Below are 19,660 nucleotides of genomic sequence, written 5' to 3'. Positions count from 1 at the left end.
AAACAAACACTCACTTTTTACTTCATGCAATACTGTCTTAAAACGATTTTAAACATAAACAAAACCTTATCCCTTATCAATTACGGAACAAATGCAAAGCGCCATGTATGTTCCACTTATCCAAAGACAATAACTGAAACGGCGATACAAATGAGAGTTGTGTACGTTTCTTTCGTTCACTACAGTCGTGTGGCATAACCCGATCGATATTCAAAATTTCAAACACTCCACAAGGCACAAACAACCCAATAGCGCCCTATTAATTTAAAACATTGGATTGAGTTTTTCGTTCTGGGTCGTGGCTCGCATTTAGCTAGTCATGCCTATAGTAACGCGACTGACTCAATACACAAGTAAATTCGTAAAGGAAGAAACTACAGCTGCGTCTGCATTCTTACCGGTTTGTTTACATTTGTAAGTACGCAAAGCCGGTTTTGAAACGAGTTTTGTGCAACCAGGCGTAACAAAGTTTTCAGAAATTATGAGAACTTGACATGAGCGTCGCAGTTCTTGTTATTAAAAAGAATACGCCATTTGGCTTTAAACCGTATCTTCTTTTACATACACAGTAACACATGCAGGTGCAGCAATTAGTATGCTTTAAATGCGCAAACAACAGTTTTGTTCGTGAAGCAGTGCAGTAACTATTACCTTAAAAAATAGAAGCAGTTATGCAATGGTAAAATTGGCCGCAAATTTATGCATTTTTAAAGAACAATATAAAAGAATAGTTGGGTCTCAGTTATTGCTAAACTCTTGAAGAAGTCGCAGTGAAAATGTTGTGATTTGATATACACCTGGTGGGAGCGCTAGAGACAAGGGAAATTAATTGCTCTTTGTCGCTATCTCGAGGTTGTACAATTTTAATCAAGAGTGTTGCCTGCAATTTGCGAGGGAAAGTAAGTGGAGCAGGAAGTTTAACTCGGCAGTCGGCAGCCGGCAGTCGGCAGCCGGCAGTCACCCGTTAAGATATACGTTTGGTTTTACTGGAAACTGAAGCTTGATCTACAGCTTCATGTTCGTGTTTGAGAGGTTGACTTGATTCTGTGTTGATTGATTCTCTTATAAGTCATTCAAACTTTGAAGATGCCTGCATATGTTAAATGTGCGGTGTTTTTGTAATCATTGTTTTAATCACCAAACAGTATAGGTGTCATTTTCAACATGTGTATAACTTGCAGGTGATTCAAGTTCATATTTTAAGTGCTTTTTGATTTATTGTCCCAGTCTTGGCACATGTAAAACATGAACGGTTTTAACATCCTAATTTAATAAAAATATTGGTGTAAATTGAAAAGTCCTTTTTGCTGGAATGTATATTGTTTGAACTTGAAAAAGTGCTGACTGTTTTTTGACAAAATTTACCATGCAAAAAAGGGTAATGATGTGGTTGATGGCATGCAAACCACACAGGCGCACATCAATGCATTTCAGAAATTGACTGGTACAAATTGTATTTTGTATAAATTGTATACAATTTATAGTGGTTTTTGTTTTGAAGTATTTTTGTTGTTCATGAAATCTAGGAGCTGAGGTCGTGTTATATAAGGGTTGCCTGAATTGTACCACATATGTCTGCTTTTGGGCATGGGGCATGCATTTTGAAACAAGAGTAATCTTGTCAAGTGTGCATGGTTGCTGGTTAGTTATTGATTTTGTTATGATATGTTATATTCATATAGAATGTTAATGTAATGCAATTTTCCTATTTTATTGGCCGTAAAAACCTTAATAGCCCTTGAAGCACTGCTTATCATATTTTACACTCATTTTGTTTAATCTGCAGTTAAGTAGCACAAATAGCTTTCATTTAGTAAATTTTGATTTGTCCACAAAAAGGATTGTAATTTGACATTTAAGTTTTCATGTATCAGTGGACTACGTAAAAAATGGAAAAGTCTTGACCTTGATTTGGATTTGCTGATTGGACTATTTTACTTGTGTTTCTCATTCAGAAGTCTTCACCAATCAAAAGTTGACAATTAGAAACTTCAATGACCCTTTGAAAACTTGACTAAAAGTTAGTATGCTTACTATGCACTACCATGATGGTTAAGCATTTAATAGACACAATTGCAATTTATTTCCTTTTGGCTCATATCAGTGAAAGTACAGAATTGTGTTTTAGAAATAAGCTACAGCAGAGTCTAAAAATAGATCACTGCAGCAAAATGCAAGGCACATCAGAGAAAGATGTTGCATGATTATGTGTAGGTTTAGGTTGTCATGCTATGACTCAAGGCTATAAGACAGTGGTTCCCAAACTATGCGCCGCGGCACACTGGTGTGCCGCCAGATGTCATTAGGTGTGCCGCAAAAAATATTGAAATTAAAATCAATCAAGTAGAGTAGTAGTACCAGGTGCTTAGACCACTAGGCCAACATGCTCCACGTCTCTGAGATGTTCAACTAGGCTATTTAACTATGAAAGTGACCTGTATAGCGGCTTTATGACCTCATAGTTAGTGCCTTTGTCTGCTAAAAAAATGATTCAAATGTTCGAAGTGTGCCAAATAATTTTTGTTTTTTCTAAAATGCGCCTTAAAAGAAAAAAGTTTGGGAACCACTGCTATAAGATGTAGCACTCAACACTGTTTGTTACATAACCAGAACATGGTAAACAGTAACATGTGATCTAAAATATTGTCCAAGCCTGTTAAATTAAATTTGGCCCAAATATTGTGTTCATGAATAGAAGTCTCAATAAATGTTTGCTATAGATAAGCATGGTTTTGACAACCAACTTTCAAAACAAATCGAGATTGCATTTCTGATTTACTATAATCTGATGTTGTCATTGTCAACAAGGCAAACCTAGGAGAAAGTTATCCTACAACACAGAGGTTTGGCTTTGACATGACAGTTCATGCACATGGAATGAACTTAACTTGAATCGAATTTAACATACTTTGCCTTGCCCAAATGTGTGTTATTTTGAAAACAAAGTGAAACAAGAAAATTCATATGTTTTAGGCTCCGCATGGATTCAAATAGCAGCAAGAAAGATGAGAAAAAACATTTGTCATTCAGACGCAACAACAGTCGTGACAAAGACTTTCAGGCCATAAAAGATGTTGACTGTGATGGCAGTAGTCAGGGTGGGTAAACACAAATATTTGCTTTTTTGATTCACTCACATGAAAATAGATGGCTTGAAACACAATCACAACATTAGTCTCCATATTTGTGCAAAACATAGTATGGACCTAAGCATTTTTTTGTAGTGATAAAACATATATAACCAAAATAAATGACAAGTTCACAATATGACCTGAGGCAGAACAGCATATTCCAGGGCTTTTAGCATTACTCCATAGATTCATTGTGGCTAGGAATGCTATGCTCAACACAACAGGAATCAACACCATATTATCCAATTGAGCTACAAAATAAACTGGCATTGGGCCATATCAATTGGTTCAGAGCATTCAAAGCAATTAGGTAGTCAATTTTACACTTGTGGCTTCTAAAAATACAGTTTCGTGTTATGACAACACAAACAAGTCAAGTACACTGAAAAGGCCTAACATCTTACCACAGCCCTTAAGTATGTATTTCAAACAGCTAAGCCAAGCCATTTTTTGTCTACAGAGTCCAGTGTTTTACCTCGACATTTGCGCAATCGCCTGCACAACCTTTTTAACCAAATAGAAGAAGAGTTTGGTGAAATGTATGTCGAAAATATGGAATTACGCAAAAATATTTCAGTGTTAACTGAAAAACTGAACAGTGTCGATGCTCTGCAAAGCGGAAGTGAAAAAACTGAAACAAATGGCTTGGATTCTCAAAAGGTTACTATGAAAAGTACTTGGAATAATATAAGCAAAAAGATACAAGCCAGTATGTGAGTGTAAAAATTACAATGTTTCGACAGTTTTTTGTCATCATTAGGTTTACACTCAAAACTGGCTTGTATCTTTTTGCTCAGAATATTTAGAGCGTGCATTGTGTACCTTACTTGAAATAAATTACAGTACAAAAATTTTTTAAGTTTTTATTTTAGACCACTACAGGTGTAAGAATATTTTATTTTAAATGTCTTTTTACAGGCTTTTTTGCACTTTTATAAGAGAGCAGTTTTGTGTAATTGCTTTTAAGAATCAAGTACCCAATAAAGTAGAACAAATTAAATCTTGAGGTTCAAATGTTCGAATCTAATTTGTTTTGAGCTTGTCAATCAAAACAATCAACTAGTGATTCAATTGCCAGGCAATGTTTTATAACAACTAGAAATAAATGATATTAGATGAGAGAAAGATAAACAAATGATTCAAAATATAGGAAGTAAAATCAATGAAATGAAATATAAACTTCCTTTAATGGTATATATATATCATTGTTTTGTTAGGAACATTAAAATACTTTTGTGCTTGTGCTGAGTACTTTTTATTTTCCATTAGAGCTTTTGTATTTAAATTCCTGACTATGTATATATATATCAACATGGATTGAACTATATATACATCATACATCAGCTTGTGTTAAACAAAGTGTGTTATTTTAATTCAATCAGCTTGACACTGCTTTATTATGCAATATTCCAGCTTGTTTGTGGGTGAAATGGGGTTACACAACTGCCAAATAAGTGATCTATTTTTGTGGTTTAAATCAGGGTGCCGAACTGAACCCGAACCCGCGAACCGGTTTGAGCGGTTAATTTCATTAAACCCGAACCGCTAATTACAATTTTCTAAAAACCTGAACCGGAGTTGAACCCCATATTTTGTTTGGCGTTGGACCCGAACCGGAACCGAACCAGTAAAAATGCAGTCTGTTTTATTTTTTGTGATTTTTTTCAAAACAGCGCATTGAAGAATACGCGAGATAACACTGAGGGCGTGTCAAAAATAACAGTGCCCGGTCAAAATTCTTTTGGAGTTTGATAAAGCCAGGTAGATGATGGGTAGAGTTTAATTGAAATGAATAAAAATTTAAACCGGTTTAAAAACTGCAAACCGGTTCGGACCGGATAATTTACCCAAACCAGAATAAAACCCGAACCCGAAAATATACATTTTTAAACGTGAACCGAACCCTTAAAAACAAAACAAAGCGAAACCGAACCTGAACCCATATGACAAGCGATTCAACTCCCTGGTTTAAATATCACATATATCAGTGTTGATTGATTGACAAATTGTCTTTGCGGTTGAACAGAGAAGCCATGCATATCAATCACTCCAAGTAATAGGCAACCAATTGCAGATTGACATAATGACTCTAGTCACTGAATATTGTTTCTCTGGAAGGTTATGTTTGTCCTTGTATGCCTTGTTAAGTGATGTTTGCTTAACTAATCAATGTTTACCACTTGTCTGAGAACTGCTGTGAAAGAACAAAAGTACCAAATGTATTTTTATGGTAAAATAAGCCAGTACTCAACAGTATGGACATTTTGACATAAATTTCTACCGGCATATTTATAAAATCATATCTGACAGACAATCGAATACAACAGACAGCAATCTGTCACTGTACTTCCGCTTGGCATGTCATTCAATTTGCATTCAGCTGCTCCATACAAATGTGTGCTTGCTTTCCTTTCAGGGCAATGTCAAAGGAAAGTCGAGTCAAATTTCACAACGTTTAAAGACAACTTACAAAACTGGAACGAGCAAACTGGTTTCAAGTTTCAAACCCACCTCAAATGTTGTTTGTCGTGTTCTGCAGGTAATAATGCCATAAATGTTTAAGTTATTCTGATAGCAAAACACCTATACACACATGTATACATGATTTACCTTGTACATTTTCGTATATGCGTATGTAATGTAATATTTAGAAATGACATAATTAAACCATATTATTTCCAATGAGCTTAACACAGCTTGGAAGCACCAACTTTGTGAGCTTTTCAAAAAAACAAATATATATTTAGGAAAAACTTAATTTCCAAATACTAAATTCATATTTTTTTTGTGTTTGTTTTTGTTTTTGATATGGGGATAAAATATCCCTGTGTGCATTGATGATGCCAGTAGGAATTTTTGAAACTTCTACATTACAATACATTTAATACATACAAGCTCTCAGGCAGTTTTGTTGTTGATTTAATTCATTGAACTTTTTCTAGGATTTTCATGGGCATCGCGATGGAATTTGGGATGTAGCATCATCACCAACTAATTTGTGTATTGCTGGCACAGCTTCTGCAGATCAAAAGGCAAAACTTTGGTATGTGAAATTCCTTTGAAAAAAGATAATGAACTTATTGGTACAAATATATATAGACACAAAGGTTGTTATTGATGAACTGTGGTCACAGCAAGGCCAAATTTGTATAGCTATGCTTTAAGTGCGATGGTACAAGCCTTTGTTGCAAACTTGGCATAAGTATAATGTGCCCATTATGGTGCTAATGGACGCATTTTTGGCCTGACATGCATTTAATCTCATTACAGCCATGCTGAGCAGCTAAGTGCACACTGTACTGCCAGTAAAGATTTGTTTTCATTTTACTGGGCATTAGACAGATTACATAAAGCCTGTGACTTAGTTCAGAACAGGACTTAAACACACCTTGATGTCCATCTTTGTTTGGTTGTTTTCTCTGGTTTAATTGGTTTTTCCTATGGTTTTATTCTATTATCCATTTGACATGGTATCTAAAATAGTATGTGTGTCATTTTGTGTGATACATTTTTTGAATGCATGTGTAACCTTTGCAAAATTAAAGGCCTTTGCAAAATCACCCCAACCGATTCGATGTATTTAACCAGGGACCAATACGGCGAAAACCCAATTGGTTTCTGTAATTAATTTAGCATTTTTTCTTGGAACCAGGGCATTCGCATGGCATGTAACCCTGTCACGGGAAAGCTTAACATGATTTGGTATTTGGCCCCTTAATTATTTTAATTTTGGGATGTTGCATGTCATTGTTTGATAAAACTGTGTTCTTTGTCATTGATTTGGAATGGAAATCAATAACCTGGAGCCCATGGTACAAGGTTGTTGTGTTAACTGATAGCCAGTGCAATCAATTGTTATGTAATTGTGCCCGCTGTGTAACACAAATCTTTAACAGATCACCTTTCCTTTGACATTTATTAGATGGTCTTCTTAGGTCTTGTGTATTGTTTTTCCAAACCTTATTTGCATAACAGGTAAAAGATAATTTGTAATATAAATACAAACACATAATGCATTAAGTATTGAAGCCAGTTTGTGATGTTGTATAACACCGAGTGAAGTAAACCTAACTCATACATGTATTAGTAAAAAGGAGAACTAGTAAAAGTAAAAAAAAATCAGTGTATTTATTGGATATCAACCATATAAAATAGACGCTATGTAAAGCACTACCTTGCACAAACTGTAAACAAACAACAGTGCCGGTATTTGTAATACGACATATCCAGGAAGCGTATATTATGCCCACAGTTTGGGTTTTATGCAAAAACTGGGCCTTTACTTTATCAGTTAGGTTCAAAAGGAGTACATTGTGGTAACATATGGCCACGCACAACCCTTCAGGCCTTCATAAGGCAGTGTACTGAGTCAAGTTATGACACACACTTTTGTCATCATTATACTTCCTCCAGGAACCTGAACACTGGAGATTGTGTGGGCACATATCATGGTCATTCTGGCTCGGTCAATTGCATTCGTTTCCATCGTGACAAGCATCTTGCCCTCACTGTGTCAGGTGACATGAGCGCCCATATATGGTCATACGAGAATGGACGTACTACATCCAGTGATGAAGATGCGCTAGACAGAGATGACTGCCCTGAAGGTGATTGTAAACTTTAATGTAACTTCAATCCCATGGGGTTGCGATAGCATCTCATAATGAACGACGAAATTTTATTTGTAATAGACAATGTGGTAACCAAATTTACTCTTGCAACTAATTTATTTATTTTTAGAGATTTGAAAGGAAAGGAAAAGTTTGGCAAATTTGCATTGTTAGTTGTCTATTCATAATATTAACTTAGCCGGAAAAAAAGAACCATTATTGTAGTCCAAGCCTAAAAAATTACACATGTTTAAAAAGTGACACAATTTTTTTTAGTATAATCAATTTCTGCATTTTTTTGCTTTTAATATCTGCAAAATATAACTACTCGGCTCGGTGTGTAGTGTTTGACAATGCAAGTCTGATGAACATTGTTCAATCATATTGTAAAATTATTTCACTTAGTCTAGACACAAACTTATTGAATGGTTGGTTCTAAGATAGGTATATACTTTAAAACCTGCATGACACTCAAGGTGTCCAGTCAAGACTAATCTTCGCTGTCCATCAGAAGTATTTTACGAAGTGATAAAAGACTACAAAAACACCCAATAATTTCCCTGAATTATTTACAGCTGTTGGTTTAAAAATACCGATACAACAAGCAATCAAGGCATTTAAATAAAAATATACTTAACAAGTTTTCTGTTGACACAGACAATGGCAATCATGATTCCATCTCCTATCGCACACCCCTGATGTGTGCAAGCTGCCACACCCTCCCTGTCGTGTGTTGTGATTGGCTGATGGATGGATTACAGTTTGTCACGGCCTCGTGGGATCGCACATCTTGTCTTGTGGATTCTGTCACAGGTCAAACTGTACAGACTTTATCAGGTCACGATTTACCCCTCACTCATGTCAGGTACAAAACATGTGTGTGTTTTATGAATTTGTTACAAATGATACTGTTATTCTTTAGAAACACTATATTACAGCTAACTCTTTATTGATTATTCAATGATCAGACAGACCCTATAACAAATGATGTGATTTTGTTTTTATTGAACACCATCAATCATTTTGTTATATAAGCGCATGATATTCTTACTCTACCAGGGGAGTAGATTGTAACCTTCTGTTTCGTATGTTTTGCATGGGGAAACCACAGTATGTTATTTACGTTAGCAACAAAACAACATTGTTTATGATTAGTATTAAAATAGGGGCCTTAGCTACAAAACATGTATTGATAAAAGACAGGTTATTTTCAGGGTTTTAAATATTGGAATATAATTTTTATTTAGTGCACATTCCAAACACAAATTGATTGTGACATCGTCAAGAGATGCCACTTTCCGTGTGTGTGACTTCCGAGCACCTGCAGCTCACACAGTTATAGTTGGTCAAGGACACAGCCAGTCTGTATCTTCTGCTGTGTTTACCAATGATGATAAGGTTAGCTTTTTTATTTCCTTGAAGCTTTTCAAAAGGGATATGTGATTGCCCTAATAGCTGTTTTAGGATATATATTGTAAGCAAAAAAGCTACATGGTTAACAGCATTACACAAGGGCAAAACTTATTTTTTAGCATGTACACATTATATATATGTCATAAAATGAATGATTTTGTGCTATTAAAAGAAACGTTACATCTTTACATTTCCACAATGGAAAACCTTACCAAAATGCATTGTTTTTGTAGTGGATTCTTTTTTACTTGCTACCTGATTTGATTATCTTAATGTTTAAAAAATAAATCAATAAAATTGGTTGAAAATCTGTAGGTGGTAAGCAGTGGTGATGATCGCTACGTGAAAGTGTGGGATTTAAAAAGCATGAGAACTCCACTTGCATCCATTCGATTTGACTCGTCGGTAAACAGAATCTCGGTGTCACGTAAAGGAGTCATAGCAATTCCCCACGACAACAGACAGGTGAATATGACTGTGTGTTATTGACTGGTGTGTAACGTCTGCAATGAATCATTTTATGCATCCTGCCACTCCAAATGAAGTTAGTTGACGGAAGCTTGTTGGACTTTGGTGAATAAGATCATGGGTTTGGTGAATTAGTCAAGATGTAATTTGTAGTGAATATCTGTGCAAAGTGTTCCAAGCAGGGGTAGAATAACCTCCAAGACATACTTTGTGTGTAAATGTTTAAAAACCTTTGTTTTGGGGGCCTGTTGGATAGGGAGGCACTAGATTACGGGCAACTTATTGATTTTTTAACAACCAACAAGAACCTTGAACAAAAGACATAATTTTGTTGTTCCTTTTATTTGATATAATCAAATAATTATTTAAGCACATGTTTCATCTTAATCTACCAATGGGGTCTATTATAAACTTCTGTTTTGTATGTTGAACATATATATAATGAGAAACATTATTATGTGATCTAATGAGCAACATAATAGTTTGGTCTGTGGTTTATATTAAAACAAGTTTTTTTTTCTACATTGATACAATGGGTAGAGGTAGATTAGATAGGGGTAGATTTCCCTGCAAGACATACTTTGGGGGTAAAAGATTGAAAACAAAAGTTTTTGGGGGGCTGATGGATTGGGGCATTAACGAAATGGGAGTAAATTTTGGCTATAAAGTCTCTCAAGGGGACAAATGAGTGAAAACCCGTTGGAGAGTCTCTAGCTTAATGTTAGTTAAATACAAAAGTGATACATTTAACACTAGCACATAACAACCTAACTGTGGTTTTACATCCTTAATTAGTTTTAATGGAATTTGTCTTAACTTTTTCACTTTTTTAAGTTTTAGTAAATGGATCAAGTGGTTGCTAAATTTTAACCCTACCCTGTTGTTGTATTGTAGATTCGCTTGTATGACACAAACGGCGTTCGCTTGGCTCGTCTCCCAAGGAACGACCGAACGTCACACCGTCGAGTGGTAACAGCTGCTACTTGGGTTGAGGGCTCTACTCCAACTGTTCTTACTTGTGGATGGGACAAACTAATGATTAGTTGGAGTGTAGAATTTCCACATTCATTTATTGCTCAAAAATAACTTCAGTACTTGGACATTTCGTGATTTGCTGCTTGTCCTAAATCCTACATTAATGTCCAAAGGGGCAAGTATTAGATCTTTCTGCACTGGACATTCATTGTGAATATAAAAATAAGGACTCAAAGGCCAGTTTGGTACATTTGGTTATAATAGCACCTCGGTTCTATGTAGATTAGTCACTATTTGTTGCTTAACAATGTGATATTGTGAGTAAAGCTGCTTGACAAAAACACAAAGAAAATTTTATGGGGACCCTTGTCCAAATACTGTCAGAAAACTTTCAAAACTAACGCCCCGAAAGTATTACAACACTTGGTTTCCCAAACCAAGGCTCATCCAAGTCTGAAGTATTACAATAGAGTGTTTGTAGTTCGTTTGTTTTTGAAACATCTCTTGATTTAGCGAAGTCTGTACATGTTGTTTTCTTAGTTCAAAGCATCCTACCATTGTAAATTTGAAGTTGATGCTCTACCACTTTTCACTTTTGGTCATTTCCATTTTCCAGTATTAATACTTGTTTCTTCATGTCAGTAGCCTCGTATAACAGCCATGACAAGCTAATGGTGTTAAATGACACAGTCACTAGATTCCTTATATATGACACTGGTAAAATAGATATCTTTAGATTAGTAACTGAAATTTTAATTTTACCTTTGTGTATCCTATTCAAAATGGTTTTGGTGCAGTATTTTTGGGTTGTAAATTTTATGGCGCCGATTTCGACAATTTAGAATCGATTCATATTGATTCATTATAATGATAATTATCAGTCATTTTTACCTTCATCAAAGCCCATAAAGCAATGCAAATAAGTCAGCCTAACATCTTCAAAGGGGTAAAATACAAAATATGCCTCTGTTCATTTGACAATAAGTCCCATAGCCTATTGCTTAAACCCTATGTTTTCACAATATTGTTACTAATTTTTTTTCTTAAATCAACGGGAGTTGCCCTCTGGGATGAAAAGCCATTGTGATTGTTACCTATTAGGGTGGGGTTGATTTACCTTTCTGCAGGATACTAGGTCATTTTTTTCGTAGTTTTTTTACCATTTTGGTAGTGATTGTGGCATCAGACTCGAATCAAGTCACTGCTTTTGTTTCTTCGGAAAGTTACAAACGTTTATTTACAAACAATGCAACTGGCATTGATATTAAACCACTTTTGCATCTTTTGCTAAAGAATTTTGTGGTTAAACAACTTAAATTCGTTTAAAATTATTTTAAATTTTGCCCTCCAATTTATTTTCCATAAAATCTTTTTAGTGATTTAAACTAATGTGGTTTATGTTGTGTTCACAATCTAATCAAACTAATACAGAAAATAACATTTAAAAAAAAGTAATTTTCTGTAATTTTGTTTCCAGTAATTTTCTGCGTACGAAACCTTGAAACATCAAAAGTATTTTGTTGGCATAAATTTTCACAATATCTTCAATGCATTCAATTGCTTGCCTTTACTTTAAAGTGTGCCAATTTTTCTACTCTAAATGTTGCTTTCGTTTTGCTGCAATTAATTTTGTTTTTCACACATATGTTATGCTCGAAAAGCTAGCATATTTAGTGAAAGTACTTTTTTTTACAGCAATGAATTCTTTGACTAAATAAGTCATACTAATACCCATTTAAATGATATAAAAAACGAAGCAAAATTAATGAGTTCTAAGTAAAACCTTATTGTCGCAAGATTAATTGAACAGTTAAAATTAAATTGCTGTAGTTTCGCATGTACATTTTTGTTGTTTACAAATAGGTCAACAAATGTTTGATGTCTTTAGGTAAAACTGCTTTAGTCATGCCTTCATTTGCCATAATTTAATAAGAAAAGCCATTTAAACTGGCCAAGATATGCTGCTATAAAGTGACACTTACCCTATGGCGTTAAAACAAATAAGACCGGCTTGAGATAGCTGGTTATTTTTTGACGTTACATAAACAAAAACAGTTGAACGCATGCTGTGTCACATTGATGTGTTGTGTTAGTCAATTACAATGTGTAACCTTTCTCGTTTCAATCAATTGTAGTGAGGGCATTACAACCATTTTGCCTCACTATGGCATTTTCAACCGGCCTGGTGAATCATATGTAATAATCACTGTTCTAACATTGCCCGCTAACTGTGACCGTTGTTCCATATGTTTTTTGTCGCTTTTTGTAGTTATATTGCATCTTAAAATGACTTTGTTGTTACTGCTATTAACTCGTTAATAAAACCTGCTTTGTGTGAAGAAGTTTTGCTTGTGTCCTGCTTTGTGTGAAGAAGTTTTGCTTGTGTTCCCTAAATACGCTAAAGCGAGGGTAATCTACATCAGGGGTGACACCCGGCCCTCTAAGAGTTTTTGTGCAGCCTGCGAAGTAACTTTTAGAAGTTATGTGTTTTACTAGGCGGAATACCCTGTCAGACCAGTGAGGTTACATCATACAATCATTTTGTATTAGTGGTATATGCAACATTTTAATTGGATGATCAAATTTGCATCATTGTATGTCATTGTTTTCACACAAAATTGGTTCTTTTACTCTGCTACGCTATACGTTGTTTCTTTATGTAGTTAACGGCATTAATGAACACTTAACTTTTCCTTGACTTTTTTTAGGCCTTTTTTTATTGACACCCCTGATTGACAGGCCTTTCTTAGACAAACCATGTTTGCAGTTTTATGGGCGAAGTAAATGTCATTTCAAACAGGTTTACCAGATTTTATAAAGTTTTGTAACTATTAGAAATAAAATGTCACAGAAAAACTGTTTCAAAATAAAATGAGCCAGGAGGTTGGACTAGTCTGGTTGCAATGTGTAAAAGAAACATACATAACTCTATATTTTCTGACAATAAAACCAGATCTGTTAAAACAACAGAAACCACAAATGGATTGTAGAATTTATTTCTCAATTGTGAAGGCATGTCGCTTCTCATTGTTCATCACCTGCATCCCCCATTTCTACATCATCTTTTATCGAAAGATCCTGCAACATTTCTCGAAGTGACACAGAAGGAAACTCATTTTCATCAGCGCTCGACGGAATGTCTTTGTCTCCATCTAACAACATAGTAAAGTATAAACCAGACACAGTGTAAATGTATATTCCTTGGGTCAAGCGTACTAAACCTAGCATTGAATGTGGTCAAATACAGGCAAAAACAAAGGCCTAAATTGTTAATGGCCTGAGGATTTTGGCCCAATGTTGTTTAAATCTTTGACATGTTTTATTATGTGAGGTGCAAATACCGTTAGTAAATTTCTTTAAGTACTATGCTTTCCTGCATCAATTAGCAAGTTTTCATGTCACAAACCTCTTGTGCCTGTACTCGTTTAATGTATATTTTTACATGTGTGATTTTCCACAGTACAAAAAGAATACAGATGACAAAAAAATTAATTGCTTGAACATCCCTGCGAGTTGCAATCAACAGAAAAAATAATATTACCAATAAATATATCAATATTTTTCCGCATCTCTTTGTCCTCCTCCAAGTCTTCAAGGAACTCCATGTATCCTTCATCAGTACTGGCACCATCAGAAATGTGTTTAAGTTTCCAGTTTCGACGACGTCGCCTTCGCTGCCTCTCAGCAAACACTTTTTTCACCAATATCTGTCCAATAAGTTTCACAAAAAGATTAAATTTGTGATCACTTAGATCTTTTTTATAGGTTGCTGTTGCAAACTTTGGCAATTACAAAATAACACATTTAACCTACAACATCAGGAAGGCTTGATTCCTTCATCTTTTCGAGTTGATCATTGGTAACATTTGAGTTTTTGAGGTCCAGTCCCATCACTGTGTCACCAACTTTTAACAGATGTCCCAAATGTGTCTTTGTGTGGATGTAATCATCATGAAGACCAAGTTCACTCGTTTTTATTACCCAACAGTCAGAAAGAATGTGCTGCAAAGAAAACATGTTTTAAATTTATACATCTTGCTACATTTAACAGCTTTGGTGTTCACCAAGAATCCAGAAGGTACAAAGTAACTTCCATATATTTAAATACACTGAACTTTGTAATAACTAATGAAGTAAACCTCTTAGCTAATCCATACCCTATTAAACCACAAATTTTGTTTATATTAGGATCCAGATTAACCAGTGTTGGTTACTTGAAGTCTTACCATATTACAAATCATTTGCATCTCAAGTTTTCTCCTAATTAGGCGTTTGACTAAGGTTCACTGCAATTTGTTTCCTGGTAGTATCATAAAATCATAGACTTACTTTTGTAGATGAAGCACCCTCTCCGGACTTTACATGTCTATTCATGACTCGCTCATTTTCCATGACAGTGAATGAAACAAGGCTTTTTTGGGAACAAATTGGAAAAAATGGAGTCCTCCAGTACACATTCCCATTGACTTCAGCAGCTAACAAAACAACAGGATTGTGTGAACAAACTAACAAATTCAATTTATTGTACTTGGTGACAAGAGTAGATAAAACTTGAACATGTCAAAAAAGGGTTTCATCTCAGAGGCCTAGTAAAGTCACACAACTATCTCGTACATTTAAAAAATACCCCCAGTTGACTAAACATTAAGTATATTTTTCCAGTTGAAAATTGAAGATGAGCTTACTCCTAGTTGAAGTAACTCTTACTTTGAAGGGTCGTAAAGTCAATTAGATGAATGCAGTTGGTAACACGAATACATACAAGGAGTTGACTCAGGTTTCCCATTTGTTGAGCAAGTTTTCTTGGCAAGCACACAATATCATCCTGTAAGAGGAATTATATGTTTTGGTTTAAATGTAATTCTGTTTGTAACAGATTGATGCCAGGGCTGCTGCTTGTCAAATACCTTGCAAACTGGGGGCAGCTCAACAGAGTAAGATGTTTTGTAGTTGTAAGTATTGTTATGTGTGTCATGCGATATCAGTTTCTGAGATGTTTGGTACCTGTAAAAGATTGCAAAATAGTTGGTCTTTTTGTTCACCTCATGTATGCTAGAATATGATATCACTTACTAACAACATACCTGCATGGAAGAATGTTTGTGAGAAACTCGGTAAACTTTCTTGCATCTTGCTTTATAGCATAGAAAAAATCCAAACCATCTGTACAAAGCGTTTTTAATATTTTCCTGACAAATTTAAATTTTTTTTTAAATTTTCCTTACTTGGTTTGTTTGAAATCTTGGTTGTATTTTGATGCATTCTATGTTTGAGAATCAGTTGCTCCAAGTAATAAAATGTCTTTTTGTGAGTTGTCTTTTGTCGAACCTGTTCATTACAATTATATTACCAAGGTCAAGTTTGTTTCACAACTACCAAGCGGGAAATAGCTGTGCTATGTTCAAAAGGGGGTGAGACAATTGTTGGATCATTACTAAATGCACTGCAGATATGCCATATTATAAAGTTATGGCACATGAGCTCACCAGGGAGTAAAATTTGGGGAAGTGTAGCTAAAACATGATTGGGGAGGGTAAGAAAACACTGGTGCAAACAGTCAAGGGCCCTAAAATTTAATCAACTGTTAGAATCCAGGACAGGAAAAGTTTGTTATTACATTGGCCGATTTCAATAAATAGAAAAAGGACTCTTACTTGTACTGTCGAATTCCAAAAATCCTTTGCTTCCACTCTGTGGCAATCAGTACACATTTGATTGTGAACAACAAACTCTACTATGAAGGATTGTTCAAGAAATGTTCCCTTATCAACCTATACAAAAAAATTTAATTATTTAAAGTTCAGTCTAAAGTAACTTACATAATGCAATTTACAAATGTTATATATCGTAAGTCAATAAAGTTAAAAAAGTAGACTTAATATGTACAGTCAAGTTATACCTCTTTCTGTACACTGACTTTTACTTTAATTCTTTTTGAATGCGGTTCAGTCCAAATAAAGACAGCGTCAATTAAACGAACTCTTTGTAATGACGACTTGATGCGTTTTAGGCATATTGCCAGCAGCTCCCGTGATTCGAAAGTTGCAGAAATCCATGTTGCAGGGGGTGATAAATACCTATTAAAGGTTTGAAACATATTATCAAAATTGTAATAGTTGTGTATAGGGTTGGTTCGGATATCAATAATTTCCACTATCCGGATAACAGATATATACGGATATTTTGAATTTAGCTATCCGGTTAACCGGATAATAATAAGTCTATTACAAAATCATCCAATAGTGCCACAGATTTCATTTTAGTGTTCATAATTTACACCATATATATATCAAATTTACGCATTTACTGCTTAAGCAGTGTAGTTCTGAAATAGAACGATATATCAGTTGTTTCACATATTGCCCTACGGTCAAATATCAGAACACATCCTTCCGAGCGAATCGCCTTACAATGGATGCATTTTATATTTTATTAGTGTGACTTCAATTCTCTCGTGAATTTTAACATCATTAGGGAATATGCACAATAAAGTAAATATTCGTATTAATTAGGATAAACATAAATTCGTCTGTTGCATCTATCACTGCACATTAACTGTGTGTCATATAAAATTATGTTAAAATGCATACAACGTTTACGCAGCACTATTCTTTTGTTATCCGGTTAACCGACACAAAAATATCCGGATATCGGATAGCAAAAAACTCTTCGGTTAATCGGTTAACCGGTTATCCGTTAACCGTATAATTCAACCCTAGTTGTGTATCATCACCAAGTTTAAAACCATATGTTACCTGTCACAATTTTTACAAAACATTAGATTTCCATGTTTTGGAATTCCCTCTGTGATGTCAACTTTGCAGCGCAGACAATCAACACACATATTACTTGGATTCGGGGAAATTTCTGTGCCGCATTCACAGCACAATCTACCAACAAAAGTATTTGATAATACCACCAAGAAAAAAAACATTAATTATTTGTTAAACATTTTTGGATATTTTTGATTTCAACTTTTTGACAACTTCAAAGCACCACTGTGTTTGTGCCTGTGGTTTGTGCATTTGCCTTATTAAAGTAAAAATGTTAACATAGTGTGTTGTTTAATACTTGAATTGTTAGTGTTAACTACGAAAATTATTACAATTTACATGACTACTTACATTGTTCCCGATGTTTGGGTCGGAACCATGTCTGTAAACACAGTTTCCATCTTATTTCGATTGAAACTTGACGAAATACTGGAAACAACTAAGAAACAGACTCCAAATAAATTTATCTGGCCTTATGGCTGCTGTAGCGTCAAGTCACGGTCGCAGTTCGGTGTGTTTTTTGTTATTCACGTGTTTTCATTTAACTTTTCCTCGACCACACAGCGTGATTTCATTCACTAAAGCAGGATTCTTCAACGAGTGTGTAGCAATATGTGTTATATTTTAAATTTCTAAAAATTTACTGAAAATATAAAAATATACAAGAATTGTGAGACTAAGCTAACAAGCAAATTTTATTCGGCTTGCAAATCAAACATCAGGCATGGGGCGCATGAGCTTTTGCTTCCATTCGAATAAATTGCATTTGGCGATTTGTTTGTACTTTTTTTGATCTCGAGAGCAGAGTTTGGCTGTTTATTTGGTCACGCGGGATGCTTTATTGAGGCTATGTATGGTGACCGGCTATAACTTTTTTAATATACCGGTAACGAGCTTTCCACCAAACTTGTTTTACTTTTACACTTTCTGTAGGCCTGTTTTTGTATCATTTAAATTGATAAATCTAGTGTAAGTTGTTAATAAAGGCTATTGCTTGCGCATAATCGTATAATATGTTATCTTGTCTATGACGTGACAAACTTTGCTTATGCGTTAGAATTGCGTTAAACTGACCAATGATTTTAAAAGTAACGATGAGAAACTGCACCAAAAAATCCATTGTTACGTCATTCTCCTGGAGAAATGCTTTCGGACACGGTCACGCTTCGATGCATGACAAGAAAGGTCGTCTGTTTGTATTCACTCCGTCAGGTATACAATTGAAAAATAGGAATTTGGAGCTGTGCGCATGTTTTAGCTTGTCTGGTTCTGTTTATATGTGTGACATAATTCTTGTCACGTACTCAATGCACGTAAAATAGCGTCTTATTAATTGTTGCGCGCAGGTTTCAAAGACGAAACGTGGGTTTTGCGAAATGTACAGTAAAATACATGCTTCTTTAATATAATGTATTAGCCTCAAATTAATGATGTAGATTTGTTATTGAGGGACCCATAAGAATTAAGAAAAGTGTTTGGATGAAAGCAACATCAAATTTGTTTTTCGACATGAATATGACCAACCAAAGTTTTTAAGTGAAATAATGCAGTGAAATGCCAGATATGAATCAGTATGCCCAGTATAAAAACATCATTGTTACCAAAAAAATATTAAGATTCAAATGTAAAACACAAAAATAATTGGAAAAGTGGCCCAGTGTCTCATGATAGACTCCCAAAACGTTTGAAAACAACTAAATTTTAAGCGTTGTGTCTCTTTTTCCTTACTGTGTATATTTTAAACCACTCTCTTCTATTTTTAGTATGTGTTATATATGTGCACATTCTTATTTGCTATCAATATGCGTGAGTTGTGATTTCTCAGCAGCTATAAATCACATTTGTATGTGTTTTAATTGTTTGGTTTAAAGTGTATTACAACCTGGATCATCATTGAGTTTTGATAAAATTAAAATCAGTCCCAGAAATAACTGCAAATTGCTACCTAATGACAATTTACAAGTTTACAGTTCAACATCATATTCTTGATAAACATTGTAGTTTCAACGGAAACAACATCATAAACACACAGCAAGAAATGTAAGAATCTGCTTGAAAAAAAGAACTTCTTGTTGCAACTGTTATGGTTTATTCTTTAAACTTTTTCTCAGGCCAATATTCTGATCAAATTTTAATTTCAACTTTGCATTAAAACTTTTGGCCTTTTGTTAACACCAGATTTTTAAATAGAAATTACAAATTTGTATGACAATATCTTCAAAGCACATATCTAAAAGTAACATACGAAAAATATCATATACATAAGAAAAGTCGATATTGGAAAACACAT

The 19,660-nt window shown here is 34.6% G+C and overlaps 2 protein-coding genes across 2 annotated transcripts; one reads left to right on the top strand and one right to left on the bottom strand.

Annotated features, from left to right (window-relative positions):
* The first annotated feature begins 1,766 nt into the window (after window positions 1-1,766).
* Window positions 1,767-12,939, top strand: LOC145224219 (WD repeat-containing protein 37-like). The gene is made up of 10 exons (XM_080090665.1): window positions 1,767-2,020; window positions 2,974-3,098; window positions 3,592-3,791; window positions 5,548-5,670; window positions 6,074-6,174; window positions 7,545-7,738; window positions 8,399-8,606; window positions 8,989-9,139; window positions 9,470-9,619; window positions 10,517-12,939. Exons 2-10 carry the CDS (start codon window positions 2,981-2,983, stop codon window positions 10,706-10,708), a joined length of 1,437 nt encoding a protein of 478 aa, XP_079946791.1. The 5' UTR covers window positions 1,767-2,020; window positions 2,974-2,980; the 3' UTR covers window positions 10,709-12,939.
* Window positions 12,940-13,505: 566 nt separating this feature from the next.
* Window positions 13,506-17,988, bottom strand: LOC145222663 (60S ribosomal export protein NMD3-like). The gene is made up of 12 exons (XM_080088838.1): window positions 17,722-17,988; window positions 17,353-17,487; window positions 16,497-16,674; window positions 16,252-16,368; window positions 15,823-15,925; window positions 15,682-15,760; window positions 15,505-15,601; window positions 15,305-15,422; window positions 14,927-15,072; window positions 14,411-14,599; window positions 14,139-14,304; window positions 13,506-13,749 (listed from the first exon to the last, which is right to left on the bottom strand). The coding sequence occupies exons 1-12, from the start codon at window positions 17,769-17,771 to the stop codon at window positions 13,622-13,624; spliced, it is 1,506 nt and encodes a 501-aa protein (XP_079944964.1). The 5' UTR covers window positions 17,772-17,988; the 3' UTR covers window positions 13,506-13,621.
* Between the last annotated feature and the right edge of the window lie 1,672 nt (window positions 17,989-19,660).

The sequence above is a fragment of the Phallusia mammillata genome, chromosome 4 (assembly GCF_965637545.1).
Source record: "Phallusia mammillata chromosome 4, kaPhaMamm4.hap1.1, whole genome shotgun sequence".
In the NCBI taxonomy this organism is placed as follows: Eukaryota; Metazoa; Chordata; class Ascidiacea; order Phlebobranchia; family Ascidiidae; genus Phallusia; species Phallusia mammillata.
The sequence above is the reverse complement of the archived record's forward strand: the minus strand, read 5'-3'. Positions and strand labels throughout refer to the sequence as shown.